General features: G+C 44.6%; 1 protein-coding gene across 2 annotated transcripts in view; it reads right to left on the reverse strand.

Moving 5' to 3' along the window:
• Positions 1 to 10045: 10045 nt before the first annotated feature.
• The window catches only part of LOC112265411 (sortilin-related receptor), a 71460-nt gene continuing 62394 nt past the window's right edge, over positions 10046 to 19111 (reverse strand). Inside the window, exons 36-48 of one of the 2 annotated variants that reach the window (XM_042296056.1) lie at positions 18197 to 18309; positions 17759 to 17860; positions 17564 to 17630; positions 16839 to 16921; positions 16645 to 16735; positions 16284 to 16474; positions 15679 to 15798; positions 15250 to 15414; positions 14565 to 14739; positions 14113 to 14219; positions 13792 to 13984; positions 13322 to 13534; positions 10046 to 12850 (exon numbers count right to left, since the gene is read on the reverse strand). In XM_042296056.1, the coding sequence (XP_042151990.1) occupies positions 12783 to 12850; positions 13322 to 13534; positions 13792 to 13984; positions 14113 to 14219; positions 14565 to 14739; positions 15250 to 15414; positions 15679 to 15798; positions 16284 to 16474; positions 16645 to 16735; positions 16839 to 16921; positions 17564 to 17630; positions 17759 to 17860; positions 18197 to 18309 (1688 nt within the window). In that variant the 3' untranslated portion in view covers positions 10046 to 12782. Of the gene's footprint in view, positions 12851 to 13321; positions 13535 to 13791; positions 13985 to 14112; positions 14220 to 14564; positions 14740 to 15249; positions 15415 to 15678; positions 15799 to 16283; positions 16475 to 16644; positions 16736 to 16838; positions 16922 to 17421; positions 17474 to 17563; positions 17631 to 17758; positions 17861 to 18196; positions 18310 to 19111 lie in introns of those variants that run through there. The other variant, XR_006078675.1, reaches the window with a different exon arrangement.

Consider the following 19111-nt stretch of genomic DNA (forward strand, 5'->3'; position numbering starts at 1 on the left):
CTCTACTTCAGGCGGGCAAAATCTAGAGTGTCGGAAATGAGTGTGCTGGTCAAAAGTAGTGCACTATATTAGGCCATTTTGGACAAATTCTATAATGAGGGGGGAAATGACATGACGCAATAAAATTATCCAAGTATTTTTGGTTCACACTCAAGCCGTCTTTCATCTTTGGCCATTTTAGAGCCTCTCTGCTATCTTGTCAGTCCCAACTTCCCATCTTTGCAGCCTAGATGGAGAGAGCCTTACCCAACATGGTAGCATTAGCTTTAGGTATTGTGTGTGAGAAGGACTAAAAAAGGGCTTGAATGGCAGCTACTCTGCTGTGTTCAACCCAGAGAGCAAGGGAAAGAGAGACGTGGACTCACTGCAGCCATCCCACACTGCAAAACACGATACCCATCAATCCCCCTACTGTCCCACAAAGAATCCCATTGTTGGGGCTCCTGAGAATCAAGAAGCACGTTTGCAACCGCTGTTTGTTTTTTGTTCTTAGACGGGCCCTGCAATAACCATCCCTTTGTCAGAGCCGTATTGATGGAATCTGGAGAATAAGCAGATTCGCAACGGATATTAATGAGCCAGAACAATAGGTGATCAGTGGTGCCACACGGTTCAAACAACAAACGTGGCTTTTATGTTGCCAGGGTACCGTGTGCTGGGGGGTTGGGGGGGGGGAGCGATTCAATCACAGGAGGAAATGACAAGATCTACACTGTGCCTGTCCATAGTCACCCCGTTCCAGGTGTCGCCAATGTCGCGTGTTGACAAATGGACGGACAGACAGACAGTCACTCTTGAATACCAGAGAACCCTCGCAATGACTAAAGACACAAGAGTTCACAGGAAAAGAACATTAAACGCTCATGCAAGCAAAACATCGACTCAGTAGGTTGTGCCTGTGCTGTTAACATCTCAATTTCAAACTCGTACCCTCCTCAGAGATGCCAATGGGGCTTACTATAACCCTCTCGCCACATGGAAGAGATTGTATTGGTTTAAGCCACATGGAGTCTCTGTAGCTACAGAACACCTCTAGCCTTGTCCAATGCTGGGGAGATGTCCATAACATTGGAGAATAAAAATAATAACTCAGAAGCCTCACGTTTTAGGCTATGCGAAAAAGGCACTAATGACATTGCAGAAGAGACATTTACAGCTACAATATGTGTAAAACAAATGTATATACATACATGTACATGCATATATGGTTTGTGCTTAGTAGGTCACCTTACATAAGGGAGTCTGTGGTATTTGGCAAACAAGTATGTACTTAGACGCAGTGTTAAAGAGGTGAAAATGATTCAGTAGAGTGCCAACAGCCATCTACTAATATTTACAAATAATAACAAATCTGTATTAATGTCTTAAATCATGGCCAGGGCAGGGTAAGTGGCCAATAGTGTGGAAGTGGGAGGAAGAGGTCATGTTTGAGCCAGGGGGTTTAAAAGTCAAGTTTGTCTTTCTCACGCTTCACAGTTGTTTCATTAAGTTGCCAAGCACGCTGGTATTATTAACGGTGCTCAGGATTTGGGTTGTTTATATAGATAGATGGTTTGTCTGTTGTACCACACAGATATGTCAAGCACATATGTAACATTGAAAACATGTCTGTATGTGTGTGTGTGGGGCAGGTAATTGAGGTAATATGTACATGTAGGTAGAGTTATTAAAGTGCCTATACATAGATAATAACAGAGGGTAGCAGCAGAGTAGAGGGGGGCAAATACAAATGGTCTTGGTAGCCATTTGACTAGATCTTCAGGAGTCTTATGGCTTGTGGGTAGAAGCTGTTTAGAGGCCTCTTGGACCTAGACTGCTCCGGTACTGCTTGCCGTGCGGTAGCAGGGAGAACAGACTATGACTAGAGTGGCTGGAGTCTTTGACAATTTTTAGGGCCTTCCTCTGACACTGGTATAGAGGTCCTGGATGGCAGGAAGCTTGGCCCCAGTGATGTACTGGGCCGTACTCACTACCCTCTGTAGTGCCTTGCGGTCAGAGACTGAGCAGTTGCCATACCAGGCAGTGATGCAACCCGTCAGGATGCTCTCGATGGTGCAGCTGTAAAACCTTTTGATGATCTGAGGACCCAAGCCAAATCTTTTCAGTGTCCTGAGAGGGAATAGGTTTTGTCGTGCCCTGTTCACGACTGTCTTGGTGTGCTTGGACCATGTTAGTTTGTTGGTGATGTGGACACTAAGGAACTTGAAGCTCTCAATCTGCTCCACTACAGGATCCAGTTGCAGAGGGAGGTGTTTAGTCCCAGGGTCCTTAGCTTAGTGATGAGCTTTGAGGGCACTATGGTGTTGAACGCTGAGCTGTAGTCAATTAATAGCATTTTCACATAGGTGTTACTTTTGTCCATGTGGGAAAGAGCAGTGTGGAGTGCAATGGAGATTGCATCCTCTTTGGATCTGTTGGTACAGTATGTAAATTGGAGTGGGGTCTAAGGTTTCTGGGATAATGGTGTTGTGAGCCATGACCAGCCTTTCAAAGCATTTCATGGCTACATACGTGAGTGCTACGGGATGGTGGTCATTTAGGCAGGTTACCTTAGTGTTCTTGGGCACAGGGACTATGGTGGTCTGCTTGAAACATGTTGATATTACAGACTCAGACAGAGAGAGATTGAAATTGTTAGTGAAGACACTTGCCAGTTGGTCAGCGCATGCTCGGAGTATACGTCCTGGTAATCTGTCTGGCCCTGCAGCCTTGTGAATGTTGACCTGTTTAAAGGTCTTACTCACAACGGCTGCAGAGAGCGTGATCACACAGTCGTCCGGAACAGCTGATGCTCTCATGCATGTTTCAGTGTTACTTGCCTCGAAGCGAGCATAGAAGTTATTTAGCTCGTCTGGTAGGCTTGTGTCACTCGTGCGTGTGTGTGTATGTTGAGCTGAGGGTTGATCCCAGAGCTTGATGCTGAAACAGCAGAAGGGCTAGGAGGTGGTAAGCCATCTCAACCTTGTCCACTCTGTGAGGAGATAGGCAGCTAGCCCCAGTCCTGATGGAGACTCATTGACACCTTGCTTAACATAGCAACCTGACCAGGCCCGCTATTATTAGGAAGTATGCACTGAAAGGGGTCAGCAGTCGCCATGGAGAGAATATGATAGTGGCCGACATCCGGCATAGTAGCACACCTCGAATGAGTCTCAAATGGTACCCTATGCCCTATAAAGTGCACTGGTTTAGACCAGGACCCATAGGGCTCTGGTCAAAAGACATGCATTATAGGCATATAGGGTATAGGTTGCTATTTGGGAGTTGGAGGAAGAATCTAAGACAGAAATGGACAAAAATAAATACATCTGTCATTTTTGCAGCGATATAAATAAGATTCTGTCTCATGATATTGTTTTATTTCGCAATATGAACTGCACCGCAGGCTATTGTTTCATCTACCCATCTCTTTTTCACTTGGGAGATGACTTAATTTCTCTATTCCCATTCACATCATCCCCTTTGTATCAATGATAAATGCTTTTAAAGAAATGACAGAAAATGATGACAAAGATGAATTGTACATGAGATTTTAGTTTCACTCAAGTCAAAGAAAAGACTAGTAAATGATGCCTCTTATGACACACACCAAGTCATGACCTGTGTCCTCAGGTCTACTGTTACTTATATTGTGGCCAGACATTTTGTGGATGGCTACAGTATGTTTGATGAATGATAACTGACAAGGATAACAAGAATAAAAGATAGACGGAACGAAAGGAAAAATAAAGGGAAAAAACGAGTTAATCTAGGTGTCAGTTAGCTAGCAGCACAGCACAGCTAGGGAGTCTTGTTGCTAGGAGAGGAACAGCACCAATCTCTCCGATTGGCTAGAAAGACCTACATGATCCTCCAATTAAACCCCACACAGCATCAGGACAGTGCTAGCCATCCAGACACAAATAACATGGCAGCCGAGATCCGGGCATTGAAAGGTATATTTATTGGAAAGGTCAAGTGTGTGTGTGTGTGTGTGTGTGTGATGGTAGTAAATGGGAGATATTAGAAATGTTGAGAATGCAAGGGTGCTATTTGCCTCATTTGTATTCCCTGAAAACCATAGGTATCACACATGTTCCACACTAAGGAGTGGTTAACTCCCAAGAGTTGGCATAATATAAATCAGTATTACATGACAATAAGAGCCAACTAATCTTTGAATGAAACCCTGGCCATAAAGGAAGGTGAAAAACGAACATAGAAAGGTTACAGTCAAACATCTGGTAAGTGTCTAGAGTGGGGGGGGGTTATGTTTCAAATTTCCAAAACGTCATAATGTGGAGAAACAGGCACACACTAAAATACACCTCAGGGGCATGAAAGTTGGAATGGACCAATACCCAGAATATTCTACCTGAACCACCAGCAGCACAGCCCCATGTGTTTCTCTGACGAGGTCAATCAACTCGTCTCCCAAAGCAGAGAAAGCTTGAACTTGGCTTTCAGCATCCTACACACACACACACACACACTGGACAGTCCCAGCAGTCATCTGCTTTGAATACTAATGCTAATGTTCACCCAACACTTTACCCAGTGGGCAGAACTGGTTGCAATGACATAAGGCAGATGTTTTTTTACACATCTTATCTGGTGAGGCATCTATTGAAAACAAGTTACAACCAGAAATGACATCTTCCAATTGTAGTCATTTAGCAGACACTCGTATCGAGAGCGACTTACAAAGCAACATCATTATGATGTTCTGTGCCAAATTTTGCCCACTTGGTAGGGTACACAGATACTCAGACATGAATCGATCTGTTAGCTAAGAACTTAAAACAAGTTGAGCATCATTCACCGTCAGAGAAATGTCACCTTCTTACTTCATCCAACTCTTTTTATGCCAGTAAATGTAGGCTACCTGTCGGATAAAAAACTCAGGCCAGGCCTGATGGAAACAGCAATGGTCAGTAAAAACAAAATAAGTTTGAAAGGGTGGATCTTTTTCTTGTCTGTGAAATAGATCATGTGACAAATGGCAGCTAATTTGTTTTTGCGCAAATTGTTGATAGATTAGCCATCATGTCGCAGTAATTTTGTAGTCACATGATGCTATGCTGTGTGGTCCTATGACAAAGTGCTTTTTATGTGCACTTCGGAATCATGCACAGCTTTTTATTCGCAACAAGCCAATTTGATGGAAACACACTGCTGCCTGTAAAATGTACATCTCTTTTTATGTGAATATTAGAATCTTCACTTGAAAATGTTTCAACAAATGGATGGAAACCTGCAGTAGCTACTGAAACAGAAGTTTCCATACTAAAAACAATACCAAGGCACTCTTTGATGCTAGTTAAAATGGCATTATCTTGGCATATCCACAAGGATAACTCTCTTTCAACCTGGACATCTAAATGTTTTTCGGAGGAAAAGTGCCTTTGAGTTCCCCCTACCAAATTGGCTCACAATAGATCATAATGGCCGTGGCTTGCTGTCCACAACGCCTGCCTTCTCTATCAAAAGCCTGTCTTTGACCTTGAGCAGCCACCAGTGACCAGCCTATTGACCTTTTAGCTCCCAAACAATCAGTGGGTCAGGGACCTCTTGACCCCTGGGAAGTGAGTAAGGTGGACTCTCTTCCTCTGGTCAAGTGGCTGTAGAGACCACACACCGACACACACACTGTTCACTGCCCGTCACAGACCTCCAACTGAGTTGTACTCAGGAGCCTCCATGGTCCTCTGATTGGATTGGCCACGATAGAGCCCACTGTGTGAAGTGTCTAAAGGTCTCATAATGGTAGGGGAGGAACTCTCAAGGAGTGCCATTCCTTCCTTCATGAAGGAAGGGCACGGTGTCATATATATTGCGGTGTCATATAGATGATGACTCAGTGTGTGTGTGTTCATGGGGACGTATAGCCACGCAGCGTGTAAACATGTTATCATGGACATACACGAGAGGCTCACTCTTTCACAGCAAAACTAACACTTTCACAGCCAAACTAACACTTTCACAGCAAAACTAACACTTTCACAGCAAAACTAACACTTTCACAGCAAAACTAACACTTTCACAGCCAAACTAACACTTTCACAGCAAAACTAACACTTTCACAGCCAAACTAACACTTTCACAGCAAAACTAACACTTTCACAGCAAAACTAACACTTTCACAGCCAAACTAACACTTTCACAGCAAAACTAACACTTTCACAGCAAAACTAACACTTTCACAGCAAAACTAACACTTTCACAGCCAAACTAACACTTTCACAGCAAAACTAACACTTTCACAGCAAAACTAACAGTCAAACGGATAAAATGGAAGCAGTATCTCTGATGTCATGTTTCCATCTCCTGAATTGAACTCCGATGTGTTCTTGGTAGCCTAGATTTGTAGTTTTAAATTCAATAACTGCAGTGGCGTATTGTTTTATTATATTGGTCAGAAATTGTATTGATATGTGTATGATATTGTCATCGTAAAATAAAGACTGCGGATTGTTACTTTTAACTTGGTAATTTTGTGTGCAATTATGCCATGAATGGTACTGTCTCACAGCTGTGTGTTAGGTTTAAAATGTATCAAATATATCCACACTACTTTGTACATTATGTATAATTCTAATAAAGTGAAAAATGTTGGTAACTTGAAGTTCTATTAATTAAAAGGGTAATATAGCCTGTATCATACAATAAAAAACATAATTGTGACTAAACAAGAAATCTCCCTTCTTTCTCAACTATACATCTATGCTGCTCTGTGGGACCACCCATATCTGAAGTCTTTCTTTCCCAGCATACAGGACACGACACTTTTCTCTTTGCTTTTGCAGTGATTCACCTCTCTATACAAGAGGATTCGACAAGGGAGTTGACTAATGATGTTTATCAGTTTGATTGGGTCTTGGAACACTGTAATGTGGCAGTAATAAATGGCTTGTTGAGGAGGCAACACATATGGTGTTATATCAAGCATGCCCTCTGGTGGAGGAGATTCCAGGCTAAGGAATGAACACTTGTTCAAGTTTCCTCCTCCCAAATCTCTGGCCAGTGGGAATCCTTAGCGACCTGAGGCCCGATAGAGGGGTACTGTAGGCTACAGGACTTTGTAACAGGGTTGTTTGAGTACTTACCAGAAGCAATGTGAGAGTCTCAGAACCATGGTGCCAGGAAAATGACTATATATGGGGCTGACTATTGTTAATCTGACGATTTTCATCCAAAACTGTGACAGGCACATTTGTGAACTAGGTAACGTATTGGTTTAAAACAATGTTGGGATGTGTGTGTGTTCTGCACTGTCCAGTCTGTGCTGTGTACGGTGAACGCTGCCTGGCCATGACAGTACGGGCTGTTCATCCAGACTTCCCCGCTCACCCTCCCAACTCCAACACCCCCCACCCCCCACTCACTCACTCCCCAGCATCTGCTCATCATCCTCCCAGGTCCCGGGCCGTTTCCTGGCTGCAGTATACACTGGAGCCCCCTGTTGCCTCTGCTGGGGCTGATATGAGGCCACAACCTCAACACTGCTCCCTCCGATGCACTGACATGTCACCAACAGAACAACTGGCCCTTGTCCACTCCATAGGGGGGAGGGGAGGGAGACAAATCTGTGACTGACATGACATTTCACCAGTTGAAGAGGGTCAGGGCCTGGCAGCTTACGTTTGGGATCATTTATTTAAGCCCTGTTTAGTGATTATTGTTGGCTGCAAAGGTCGATAGTGATACCATGATGTGGAATATTCCAATCTATAACTGATGGTCACAAATCTTGAACGTAGTTTTATCTCAGTGCATTGACATCCGGTATTCAAATAAACAGTGATAGTCATTTGGAAAGAGATTAATTACTTATTCACTAGAAAATAACATTAATTCCTCCCTCTTTCTCTGACTTAACTTCTTCAACAAGCAGGTCTTTCTCTGACAGCACAGAAACCAAACACACCAAACACGACCTCTAGTGTTAGCCTTGAGCATGACGAAGGAAGAAGAGCTTGTCTGGATTCCAAATGGTGCCCTATACTCTAAAAAGGCAAACAAAAAAAGCCAAGGGCACTGGCATGGTGGCACAGTTACTGTTAACAGTTAAGTGAGCCGCAGAGGGAGCCTTTCTGACTGCAGAAAACATGACACTCCGTGGTGTCACTGCTCTGTCTGAGCTGCCCTCAGAATTTGACGGACAGATGAGAATGGAGATGTGTATGGCAGCTCACTTTAGTACGTCTTAGCTACTTAAGAGAGGAGCAGACTTTCTTTTTAGAGCAGAGCGAGTGAAAGAGCGTGAGAGAAAGAAAGAGAGCAGTCTGTTACAGTGCATCGTCATTGGGCGCTGTTTTAAAAGAGCTTTTAAGAGCATTTGTAGCCTACACAACAAATATACTTGGATTCATCCGAGCACAGCATGTCTGGGTCCGCTGTCTGTGGTTGACCAGGACGAGTCAGATCTGAAAATAAACACAACCAGACGAGTTTAGTCAGAGAAATAAGAGACAGGAGACAGAGCAAACACTTCTAACAGCGCTTCCCGACAGGGTATTTTTGTTGAGGGAGACAGGCCTGTTGGTTACGCTTTGGGCAATATATGATAATGTCCCTGTCAGGATTTAATGCCCTGTACTATATCAGTGTTGTTTGAAGTCCCAAGATTATTAACTGTTTTGGGGCATTTATTTTTGGCAAGGTCAGAGGGTTCTTTTCAGGTGAAACACACAAAAAAGATCTGGTGCAAAGGAATGAAAGAGATTAAAGATGAGGCCATACAAGAACTTTTGCCTCTGGGGGCGCTCTTGAGCCAAAAGGGGTCGCCTAAGTGGACAAAATCATTTTTCTAGAAATACCTCATTGGACAGAAAGGAGCACACCTTCTTATGATATAAATATTATGTATGTGATAATGTGCTGTATATGAATCATACAGCCAACAGTCAAGTCAACATTTAACAAACAATTAGGTAAAAGGGGTACCTAGTCAGTTGCACAACTGAATGCATTCAACCCAAATGTGTCTTCTACATTTAACCCAACCTTCCTGTAAGCAGGGAGGAATTCAACTTCCATAGTGTCTTTAAGTCTTACAATATTTATGAAGTTTGACCTGCTGTTGATATACTGAAAGCATGACACATAGAAGTGTAAAGAGCCTCTTGCTAATGACCTTGTTGAAATAAACTTGGTAAAATCATGAACAGCACTATTTAAGTATACAATTACTTTCCCCCCCAAAATCAATCACTTGGTTAATGTGGCACTTAAACGTGGATTAAAAACACAAAGACATTACTCTCTTTCGCTCTGCTTATCGTGTTGTTGTTTTATATTTCATATTTCTATTCCATTGATTACTGTACTTTGTACCTTCAAAACGTCCAGCTTGACAGGCTACTCTTCTGAGAAGCACACCTGCCTCTACTTAATCATAGAGCTGTCTGGGGAATTCTGCAGCCTGCATAAAAGTTGCAATGACCTCACTGATTGTTTCTCCCCCTCCGTCTCTTTCCCAGAAGTTCCCCTGAGAGTGTGGACAATGCCCTTCACTCAACAGTCATAAAACCCTATGAGCGTCAGTGGAGCTGTGGTCGTTCTGCACGACTGGAGGAAGGAGGGAGGATGAAAAGGCCAGGAGATTTTGGCCGGCCCCAGAATGTTTTGGGTGCAAAGAGGAGACGCGAGTCAAAAACCACAGTGAGAGTGGCCTGATTAAAGACTGATCCCAGTTCATCTCCAGGACATCCGTACTCTAAAGCCTCTACAGACACACCCTTCACCTCACTGTTTACATGCACTCCTTCCTGTCTCGCGCTGCCAAATACTGTAGGACTTACTCATAGCATTATGTGGTTAACCAAGGCCATGAGTTTGCCTTCACTTTGTTAAGGGCCTTTGAGGAGACTCTGTGCCACTGTGTGTGATCGATGGGAGATTTGTTTATTTCTATGAAAAACATTTGTAAGTTGGAAGGACATTGACTAAAGACAGCAAAGTAAACTACAAATAATTCAATAAACATTTTAGAAAGCAGAGATCTTCAGTGTTGTTGCTTTTGTCTATCCATCCTCTCTGCGAAAGAAGAGGAAAACGAGGTTGCCACATTTCCAGTGAGTTTATTTCAGTATAAGTGGTTTTAAAAACACTTCACACTGTACCTCAAACATCTCACGTCCTTGAGACCCCCATAAGCAAGATCAACATATTCAAATATGGCGGTGTCCAACATTATATTCTGTGCAAAAACTTTAAGCATACTATTTTACAGAAGAAAACAAACAAAGTCTACATTGGGAGGGGGTAGGGATTGAAACGGTCACACAATAATCAAGAATTATATTTTGCACAATTGTTAAAAGTTGGGGCTACATGAGATAAAATCCATCAGGGGGCTTTAGATATTTGCCTTGTTTAAACAGCCAATGCAGACAGCAGTAGTGACCTGTATAGAACAACAACAAACGACTTCTACTGCTCTCTCTTCAGTACAGATCATTCTCTTTAGCATTGTGTAAGGGTATTGTGAGTGTGGGTGTGCACTTGTGTCGTCATAAATACAGTAGATACATACAAACTCAACGTGTTTTCTAATAAGGCATACGTGGCAAATCGAAGTCCACCGAAATAAACAGTATCAACACTATTTAAGGCCTGGAAAGCAGAAAAGGGGTGAGATAGAAACACAAGTACCTTACGGAGAAGAACGTCAAAACAATGGAGTGAAAGCAGCCCTACAGTGACCGGGAAGGCAGAGGGGGGGGCTGCTGTGACGTCACCCCCACAGTGGGCCAGGGGAATGGAGGTGGGAACGTGGTCCTGGTGCCTGGGGTCTGCCCTGAACCAGTCTACAGTCAGACACTATCAAAAACCCATTTTCAGGTCTTTCTTCCAAGAGTATAGGGGTAAACCATTCAAAGTAGAGTTTTTGGCTTTACAAAGTGAGAGGACTGTGAATGTATCCATTTCACACGAGGGGTGGGAGGTAGAAAGGGGGTGGGGGACTAGTAACGTGACCGGTTTCCACATCGCCTCAAAGCCATAAAATCAGATATAAAATACATTCATGAACAAATGTACAAATAAACCAAAAAACAGGTCAATGAATACAAGCATCATACCTTACATCAACTTGAAATGGCTCTTTAGCAGAGACGAAAATACACGTTTCATGACTACACGATAGGATGAGAAAAGGAAAAATAAAATAACATATTCTTAAGCTTGTCACATCCTATTGACGTGAAGCATTTGGCTACACAGTGAGACATAGCTGGACACAGTCCCCCTCACTGTGACCTAAACATCATACTGCTATCCCAGCAAGCAAAAGTGGTGTCCATTACGTCATTATAATGTCTTTAAATGACATTATCACCAGGTTGTAGATTAGAAGTATACATAATTTGTTGAAGAATTACAGCAACCACAACAACCAAAATGTGCCGTCTTTCCCTTGACATCTTGCTGTCGTCATGAAAAATACATCCTTTTCTTGTTGTAACAGAGACAAGTTCCTTGTAATCTGGTTTTGTAACTTCTTCTCAACCAGAAAACCAGTTTACAACCATAAAATAACATCATTACAACATCATGCTCATCATTGCCCCTAGGGTTACTATAGTACCTCAGTGAGGGTTCCCGAGTGTTGGTCGAAAGACTCAGATGATGGTACCACGCCAGTGTCAGACCAGACAAAGACCCAGTTCCCTGAGAACATCAGAGAAACGTTCCAAACACTACAAACTAACGGCAGCTAATTGGGCGTAATAATATTTGAATAACAATAATATTTACAACGTGGTGGTCCTGATAAAACCAATTAAAATCTAACTATTTTCCTATAGATCCACCTACAGCATTATCGATGCAGCATTGCAAGTAGAGAAACAACAGAATGATCGAGCTGACGTTTTGGAGTTAATAGCATGGTAAACGGGAATAACTTTTCGGTACTATTGTCACTGCTGAGTTGAGTACAGCCACTCCTGTGCTGGTGATAGGAGGAATATGGATCTATAAGACACAGCATGGTGCCATCGATTTCATATAATCGCTACTCGTTGGATGGCTACTCGGACACCAATTGTTGTGTTTCGGCTAATGGACAGTTTCAAACCAAATATCAACAGATTAAAGTGATCTCATTCCAACAGAGAGCAACATATTCAGATCGATTTCAGTGCGGACACTGAACAACGTACCATGAATAAATACCATGAAGAATAAGTTAATTTATGCTGTATCGAGAGCTTGAGTTCCTAACTCTTTTTATGAAGGATTTCTTTGTAAAACATATATATATTTGTTTACTTATACAGTATTAGATGTATACTTTCTTTCTTTACATGTGTTTATTCTGCATTGGATGTTTTTTGCTCGGTGCTTATTTTGGCTTCAAGCAATGAACAGTTCTTTATGGAGTGAGTTTGTAATTCAAAAGGGGATTTTCTCAAACACGCGACTCGCCTGACAAACTCACAATCCTTCACAGTTAGCATCAGTTCCCGCTCAACAAAGTCCTTTGACTGATATATATATATATATATTATGTATAAAAAAATAAGTTATTGCGCATCCAAAAAAAAGTGCATCGTATTTTTCTTTTTAAAAATATCTCTCGTTGCCCTTCACTTTTTCTTCCTTTGATCCTGAATCCAACAAGACTTTTTTTCTCGGAGTGGGTTGGCTGACTAAAGTGTTGGCGCACCTTCTTTCTTGACCTTTTGTCATACCACGTGGGCACCGGCGGGTAGGTGACGGGTTGGGACAGGCAGGGCAGAGTGTGTAGTAGAGTGATAGGGAGGAAAAGAAGAAGACGACGTGAAGGGTTGGTCCCACTACGCAATCACCATGGGAACATCGTCTGAGAAGCCGCTGATCATGGGGGCGTCTTCGTCATCGTCACCTTTAAGGAGGACGGGGGAAAGGAGAGATGAACGGAGGAGGGAAGAAGGACATGATAGTTGCATCAGAACGGATCATGCAAAAATGTGGTTTGTGAGTGGGGCCAGGAGTTTCTCCGGACGATGGGACCTGACAAGGACAAAATACGGTCCCTAGTAGCACAGCCTTTAACTGGGGCCCAGAGTTTTTATGGTCAGGTCACACGGTCAGGAGAAACTCCAGGCCCTAGAAATGTTTGATCAAAAGCCGTGCCAATCAGTTGGACATAGAGAGGGATGATCTATGGGTGTCAGATCAACAAATAAAGACAGCGTGGTTCAACACAGTGTAGACTGATGACATCAACCTCCATTACAACCGTCACAGTCAACAGTAACAACAAGCGCCCTGCACAGGAGCACAAAACAAGGGAGCAACGCAACTACGGATGTGTGGGGCTACTTCGATATAGAACTTAACCAAGGACTCTTACCCAGCTCGTCCCCAGAGGAGAAGATGGCCGAGCCCAGGCGGGAGTTGTAGTGGCTGTTGGCGAAGGCGGTGAAGTTGTTCTGAAGGCGGCGGTGCCTCAGGTACAGGACCACCAGGCCCCCACACAGCCCCAGCAGCAGCAGGAACAGCACCGGCACCACCACTACTGCCATGTCCCCTGACTGACCCGAGCTCCGCACTGCCTCGCTGGGACCTGCAGGGAGAGGGGGGGGTATACATGAGGGAGCCATTATGAGAGATTCTTTATATACTTTTATCTCACAAAGTTGATTAATGAAGTAAGATTCACCCGGAAAACTATCACCATATTGAGAGTGATAACTCATATCCTTCTGTTGTATGAATGTCACCACACATTGTTACTGAAACCGACGTTTAGGATTTATGCATAATCTTAGTAAATGTGTCCCGTAACTTCCTATCCTCCCCAGTGCCTCCTCCCCCTCTCACCTTGTCCCAGCTGGTCGTAGAGCAGCAGGGCGGACTCGCCACACAGCTGTCCGTTGAACAGGCAGCGGGCCTGGACAGAGAAGGTGTAGTTGTGGCCTGCCAGCAGGCTGCTGATCCGGAAGAAGGTCTCTGTGGTGTTTCCCAGGAGCACGGAGGAGTTGGACAGGCTGTCGTACACGTGCACCTCGTAGCCCTGCGGAGAGACACCGAGCACGGACGTGCAGACAGACAGACAGACAGTGATGGTGAATATCAGAGGAACTAAAAGACAGTGGGGTTGATCTGTCATCACAGGGAGAGACAGCTGTGTGTGTCCCTCACCCTGCTCTCATTGAAGCTCCTCTCCTTCACGGCCAAACTCTTCCAGAAGAGGAACACGTGGTCTTTCTCCGTCAGGATCTTCAGAGCCTCTGGAGCAGGCAGGGGCACTATGTCCACGCAGAGAAGGAGGAAACAACCTTCTGACATCATACATTCATAAAATTATGTTCATGTTAAAACAATCCCCATTGGGTTTTGAATGTGGTCTCCCCAGATCTGTTGGCGCTCTACCTTTAACTCCTTTAATATACAAGAAGCCCTGATTAGTCCCCAGCCACTATATAACAGATGGTGGGGGCGTTCCAGGTTGTCTATCTCTATTGCAGTTGGGCTGCACATCCCAGAAGATCGCTACATCTCACTAACATGACCCTGAGATGTTTTAACTCCTCTCCGGGCATTGTGGGAAAGAAAACTGATCGTCGACTGCAATAAAGAGGACCTGGCCGTACTTGTGTTGAGCGTGTAGCTGGCCTCCTTGCTCATGTTGCGCAGGCGGACGGAGACGCTGTAGTGTCCGCCGGGCTCCAGGCCCTTGAGGCAGTACTCCACCGTGTTGTTCTGGGTGGTCAGCTTGTAGCTGCTCTCGGTCTTACGCACCACATCCTTCAGGTGCACCGCGTACGTCTGCACGGGACGGACACATCCAAATCAAACTTTATTGACAGTGCATTTAACAATCTCAACACAGTTTACAGTAAAATAACACAACAAAAGAACAATAAACAACAGCCGTGTTGGCATCCAAAATGGCACCCTAATGACCAGAGCCCTGGTCAAAAGTAGTGCACTTAAAAGGGAATAGGGTGTCATTTGAGATCCAGACATGGACACACAGGTTTATGGTTTGTGTGGGACAACTGTTCATGTTACTATATCAGGTGTCCTGTATATTACCTGGTCAGTCAGGTTTTTAGAGGCTTTATTTAAGGGATAGTTCACTCAATTTTCAAACAGAGTTTCCTTACACTGAAAGAAGTCCATGGACAAGGAGAGAGTGCAATCCACACTCTGGGTCTGTTTTGAAGTTTAAGCTTCAACTCACTTAAAAAAAAGGTAACTATCACTTTAACCCAGGAACCAGACAAAATGCATCGGAAAGGGCTGACGCTCGAGGGTGTGTGAGGATGACCTTACCAGAGGGGCGCTGGGGGAGTCGTAGGGAGGCTGCCACTTCAACATCGCCTGGGTCTTCTCAACGCGCACCTTGTGCAGGTTACGAGGAGGAAGCCGCTCGTTGGGAATCATCTTAACCACCGCATACTCCGAGGGAGGGCCCAGGTAGGGAGAGATGGCCCGCACCTGTCACACACAAGTGAACACACGCACACACACACACAGATATTGTTCTTTAGAAACCAAAAATGCACACATAGGTTAACTGTGAGCAGATTTTTTGAAGTCGATCCTTTTACAGTTCAGTACAGTTTAAAACCAAAATGGAATCTTGGGTAAGAACGAAAAAACCCTAGCCAACCGTGTTGCATGTCAATAAAGTTTTCTGATTCTGTATCTGAGGCACTGAGAGAGGAATCAGGGTGAAGAGGAATAAGGGTGTGAACTCACGAGGAACAGGTACTGCTCATCACTGTCCACAGTGACGGTCCGGCTGCTATCGCTGGTGTTCACACTGTGAGGGCTGCGGTACAGGTCCAAGAAGGAGGTGGCAAAGAAGATGCCATACACCTGTACAGACAGACAACAACCACACAGTACATCACTGGCTGCACAGGGAGCTGTCCTACTCCAGCCGCGCGCTTCACAGTAGCGGTGGATGAGTCGAGTTCCCCCCTTACAATGGAAAGAGCTTTGAGCATCTGGACAATCGCTTTATACATCCCATCAATTATGACTCATCTATGAAATTCCTAATTATATTTTGCTTGTGGGGACTCGCTTAATTGATCTTGCCTGGAACCAATGGAAGAGCGCAAACCCCGCCCATCAGGCACTCAAGACAGGCTCAATCAAATGCCTGAAGCATTTGAAAGTATACTACAGATACTACTTAAACCCAGGGTCATGCTCATTAGGCACCAAATAGAAGAAAACGGATAGGGACTAACTGAAATTTTCGGTCCCAAAAAGTTGAATGATGTTTTCCGTTGTGTGCCCTAATGAACATGACCCATGTCTGTAATACAGTAGCTGTCATGCTGTGCCGGTGTTACCTGTGCAGGGGATCCGGTTACAGTCCAGCTGCAGTCCACAGAGCTCTGGTTAAGGGCCCGAGCCTTGAGGAGGGGAGGCTCCGGCTGGGTGCCTTTGGTCTGCTGGCGGGACAGGGCTGTGGGGCTGTCTCCTACACCGGTCTGGGCCCACACAGCCACCTCGTAGATGGTCCCCGTGGTCAGGTTGGCAGCTGCAAGTGTACAGGCAGATACAGAGACAGACAGACCGACCGACAGAGTTGGATATTGAAAACACAGAAGTGTGTGTATGTGATGCATATGACGAAGTTATGTGTTTGAAAAACACTTGCTGTTTAATTGTCTGAAAATGTGTGGACACTTGAGGCAGACAGGGGCCTACCTTTCAGTATGCTGCCTCGCACAGTGTAGTTCCTGCTCTCCTTCACGTGAGCATCAAACACCCAGGACAGCACCACCACATACTGCCTCACCTGCACACACCCACGGAACAACGGCAGAATTATAGGGCAAGTTAGAACACATAAGCACCAACTCACACATACACACACACACCCACACACGCCACCAACTGACCTCATATTGGGAGTTAAAGCTGAAAGATAGGCTCATCGAGTCTTCTGTGATGCTATCGGTGATAACTGAGGGGGGTGGTAGAGCTGAGAGAGAGAGACACAATAAGCATCAGCCCCAATACATAAGACAACTACATACTGGTGGCCAGCAGAGGGCGATAGAACACTGTAAATCTCCATAATGCAAACAGTAGAGGAAGCGCAATGAAGGGAAAGGGACAAGGGGATACCTAGTCAGTTGTACAACTGAATGCTTTCAAATGAAATGTGTCTTCTGCGTTTAACCCAACCCCTCTGATTCAGAAAGGTGCGGGGGGGGGGGGCTGCTTTCAATGACATCCACGTCTTCGGCACCCGGGGAACAGTGGGTTAACTGCCTTGCTCAGGGGCATAACGACAGATTTTTATCTTGTCAGCAGCTTGTCACCTTTCGGTTACTGGCCCAACACTCTAACCACTAAGCTTCCTGCCGCAGCTCCAGACCAAAATAAATCTACCATCCTCCGGTGACCCAAATCTCTACAACCCAAACGAAAAAGAAATAGCGTGTGATTATAGAAGCATTCTTATAACTTGCGACCCACCTCTCACATGCCCAGGGCCCACTTTTGGTCTTGACCCATAGTTTAAGAAACCCTGGATTAGAGAATTTGTCAAATGTATCAAAACTATCATCATGCCATATTATAAATTGTCAGGCAATGATCATGAGAGATTCTGTCATACCTTTCTTGGGGATGATGGATTTAACCTCAGTCCAGTTCCCCATACCTCGACCCGTCACTGCTGCCACCTGAAAACACACAGGTTTTACAACTCATCAGACAGGCTCACAACTCAACAATTCTAAGAGCTCACGTTACCTTCATGTCATGAAGTCAAATGTCACTATGAAGCTGCTCTGAAAGACAGGTCTCTTACTCTAAACTTGTACAGAGTGCTGGGCTGTAGGTTCTTGACCTCCACACCATTGCCGGTGCTTCGCTGAGAGAACCACTCCACACCTTTTTCACTGTACTCCACCTGTCACACACACACACACACACACACACACACACACACACACACACACACATACATACATACATACATACATATAGAGAGAGAGAAACAAAACAGGCAAAACAGGTTTGAAACATTGTTCATGTTAATAATAAACCCACATTGCAGTGTGTGGAGTCTTTCATATTTTGCTGATGAACATTAACTTTGATATCCTGCACCCGCTGAAAGCCATTGGATGGTCATATGTTTCCATCTCTTCTTACAGCCCTACTGCTCAGGACATGACACTAAGAATGGAGAGGCGGTTATTAAGTTTACCAGAGGAAACAACAGTGTCTGGGCAGGCTAACTCACAATGTACTCCCGGATCAGTCCGTGGGCTTTGTCCGGAGCGCTCCACGAGGCCTCCACCATGCCGTCCTCTCCGTTGTCACATGACAGCTGCAGGTTTCTGGGGGGGTCGGGCACTGCAACAACCATTACATTACCGAACTGTCAATCCATCATAATATTCCATTCATAGCTTAAAACACTATTGCAGGCAGGCCACAAACTTCAAAAGTGATATAAAAGTGATAATGGGTATTTCCAAGACCCTCTCGATAGAGATTCTCCATTGAGCATGCCTTTCAGTCCAGGGGTAGGCTTAATCTGGGTACTGGATAATAATCCTAAATCTACATCATTCCTTTTGTTACTCCTTTCGCCCGTCAGTTAGCCGAGCAACTAACAGGCAGTGCGTTCATCTCGGGTGTGAAAAACAACCACACTAAAACACATGGACAATGTGTGAAATCACGCCTTCGACAAATCCTCTGCTGTGAACAGACACAGTGAAACGATTGTGTCTTGCTCCCTCTACCTTTCCCTCGCTCTTCTCTTTCCCTTTCTCCCCTCCCCAACACCCACCCCCCTCTCATCTCTCCCCTCCTCCTCCATTTAAAGAACGGTGATCAGCGATAGCCAATGAGAGCTTTCCACAAGCAACGTTGTTCAATTCAAAATGTATCGAGTCGGTATTTCAACTCTGTGTGGCAAGCACGAATGTCTGACTGAAAATGGTACTTGAGGCTGCTTTGCGCCACAGCTTGTTCTAGCTACAGTAACAATCTAACCACATCATTGTTTTCGCGAGACAGCGTGGTACCGCGATTCATCGCGACCAAGAGAAGAATCTCATAGTGTGTGATCCTCCGTCTGTGTCAGCAAGACAAGAAACTACAGGACAAACAGCTGTTTGACATGAGAGGCTCAGTGGTGTTAGGATTT

Source organism: Oncorhynchus tshawytscha, linkage group LG13, assembly GCF_018296145.1.
Source record: "Oncorhynchus tshawytscha isolate Ot180627B linkage group LG13, Otsh_v2.0, whole genome shotgun sequence".
Classification (NCBI taxonomy): domain Eukaryota; kingdom Metazoa; phylum Chordata; class Actinopteri; order Salmoniformes; family Salmonidae; genus Oncorhynchus; species Oncorhynchus tshawytscha.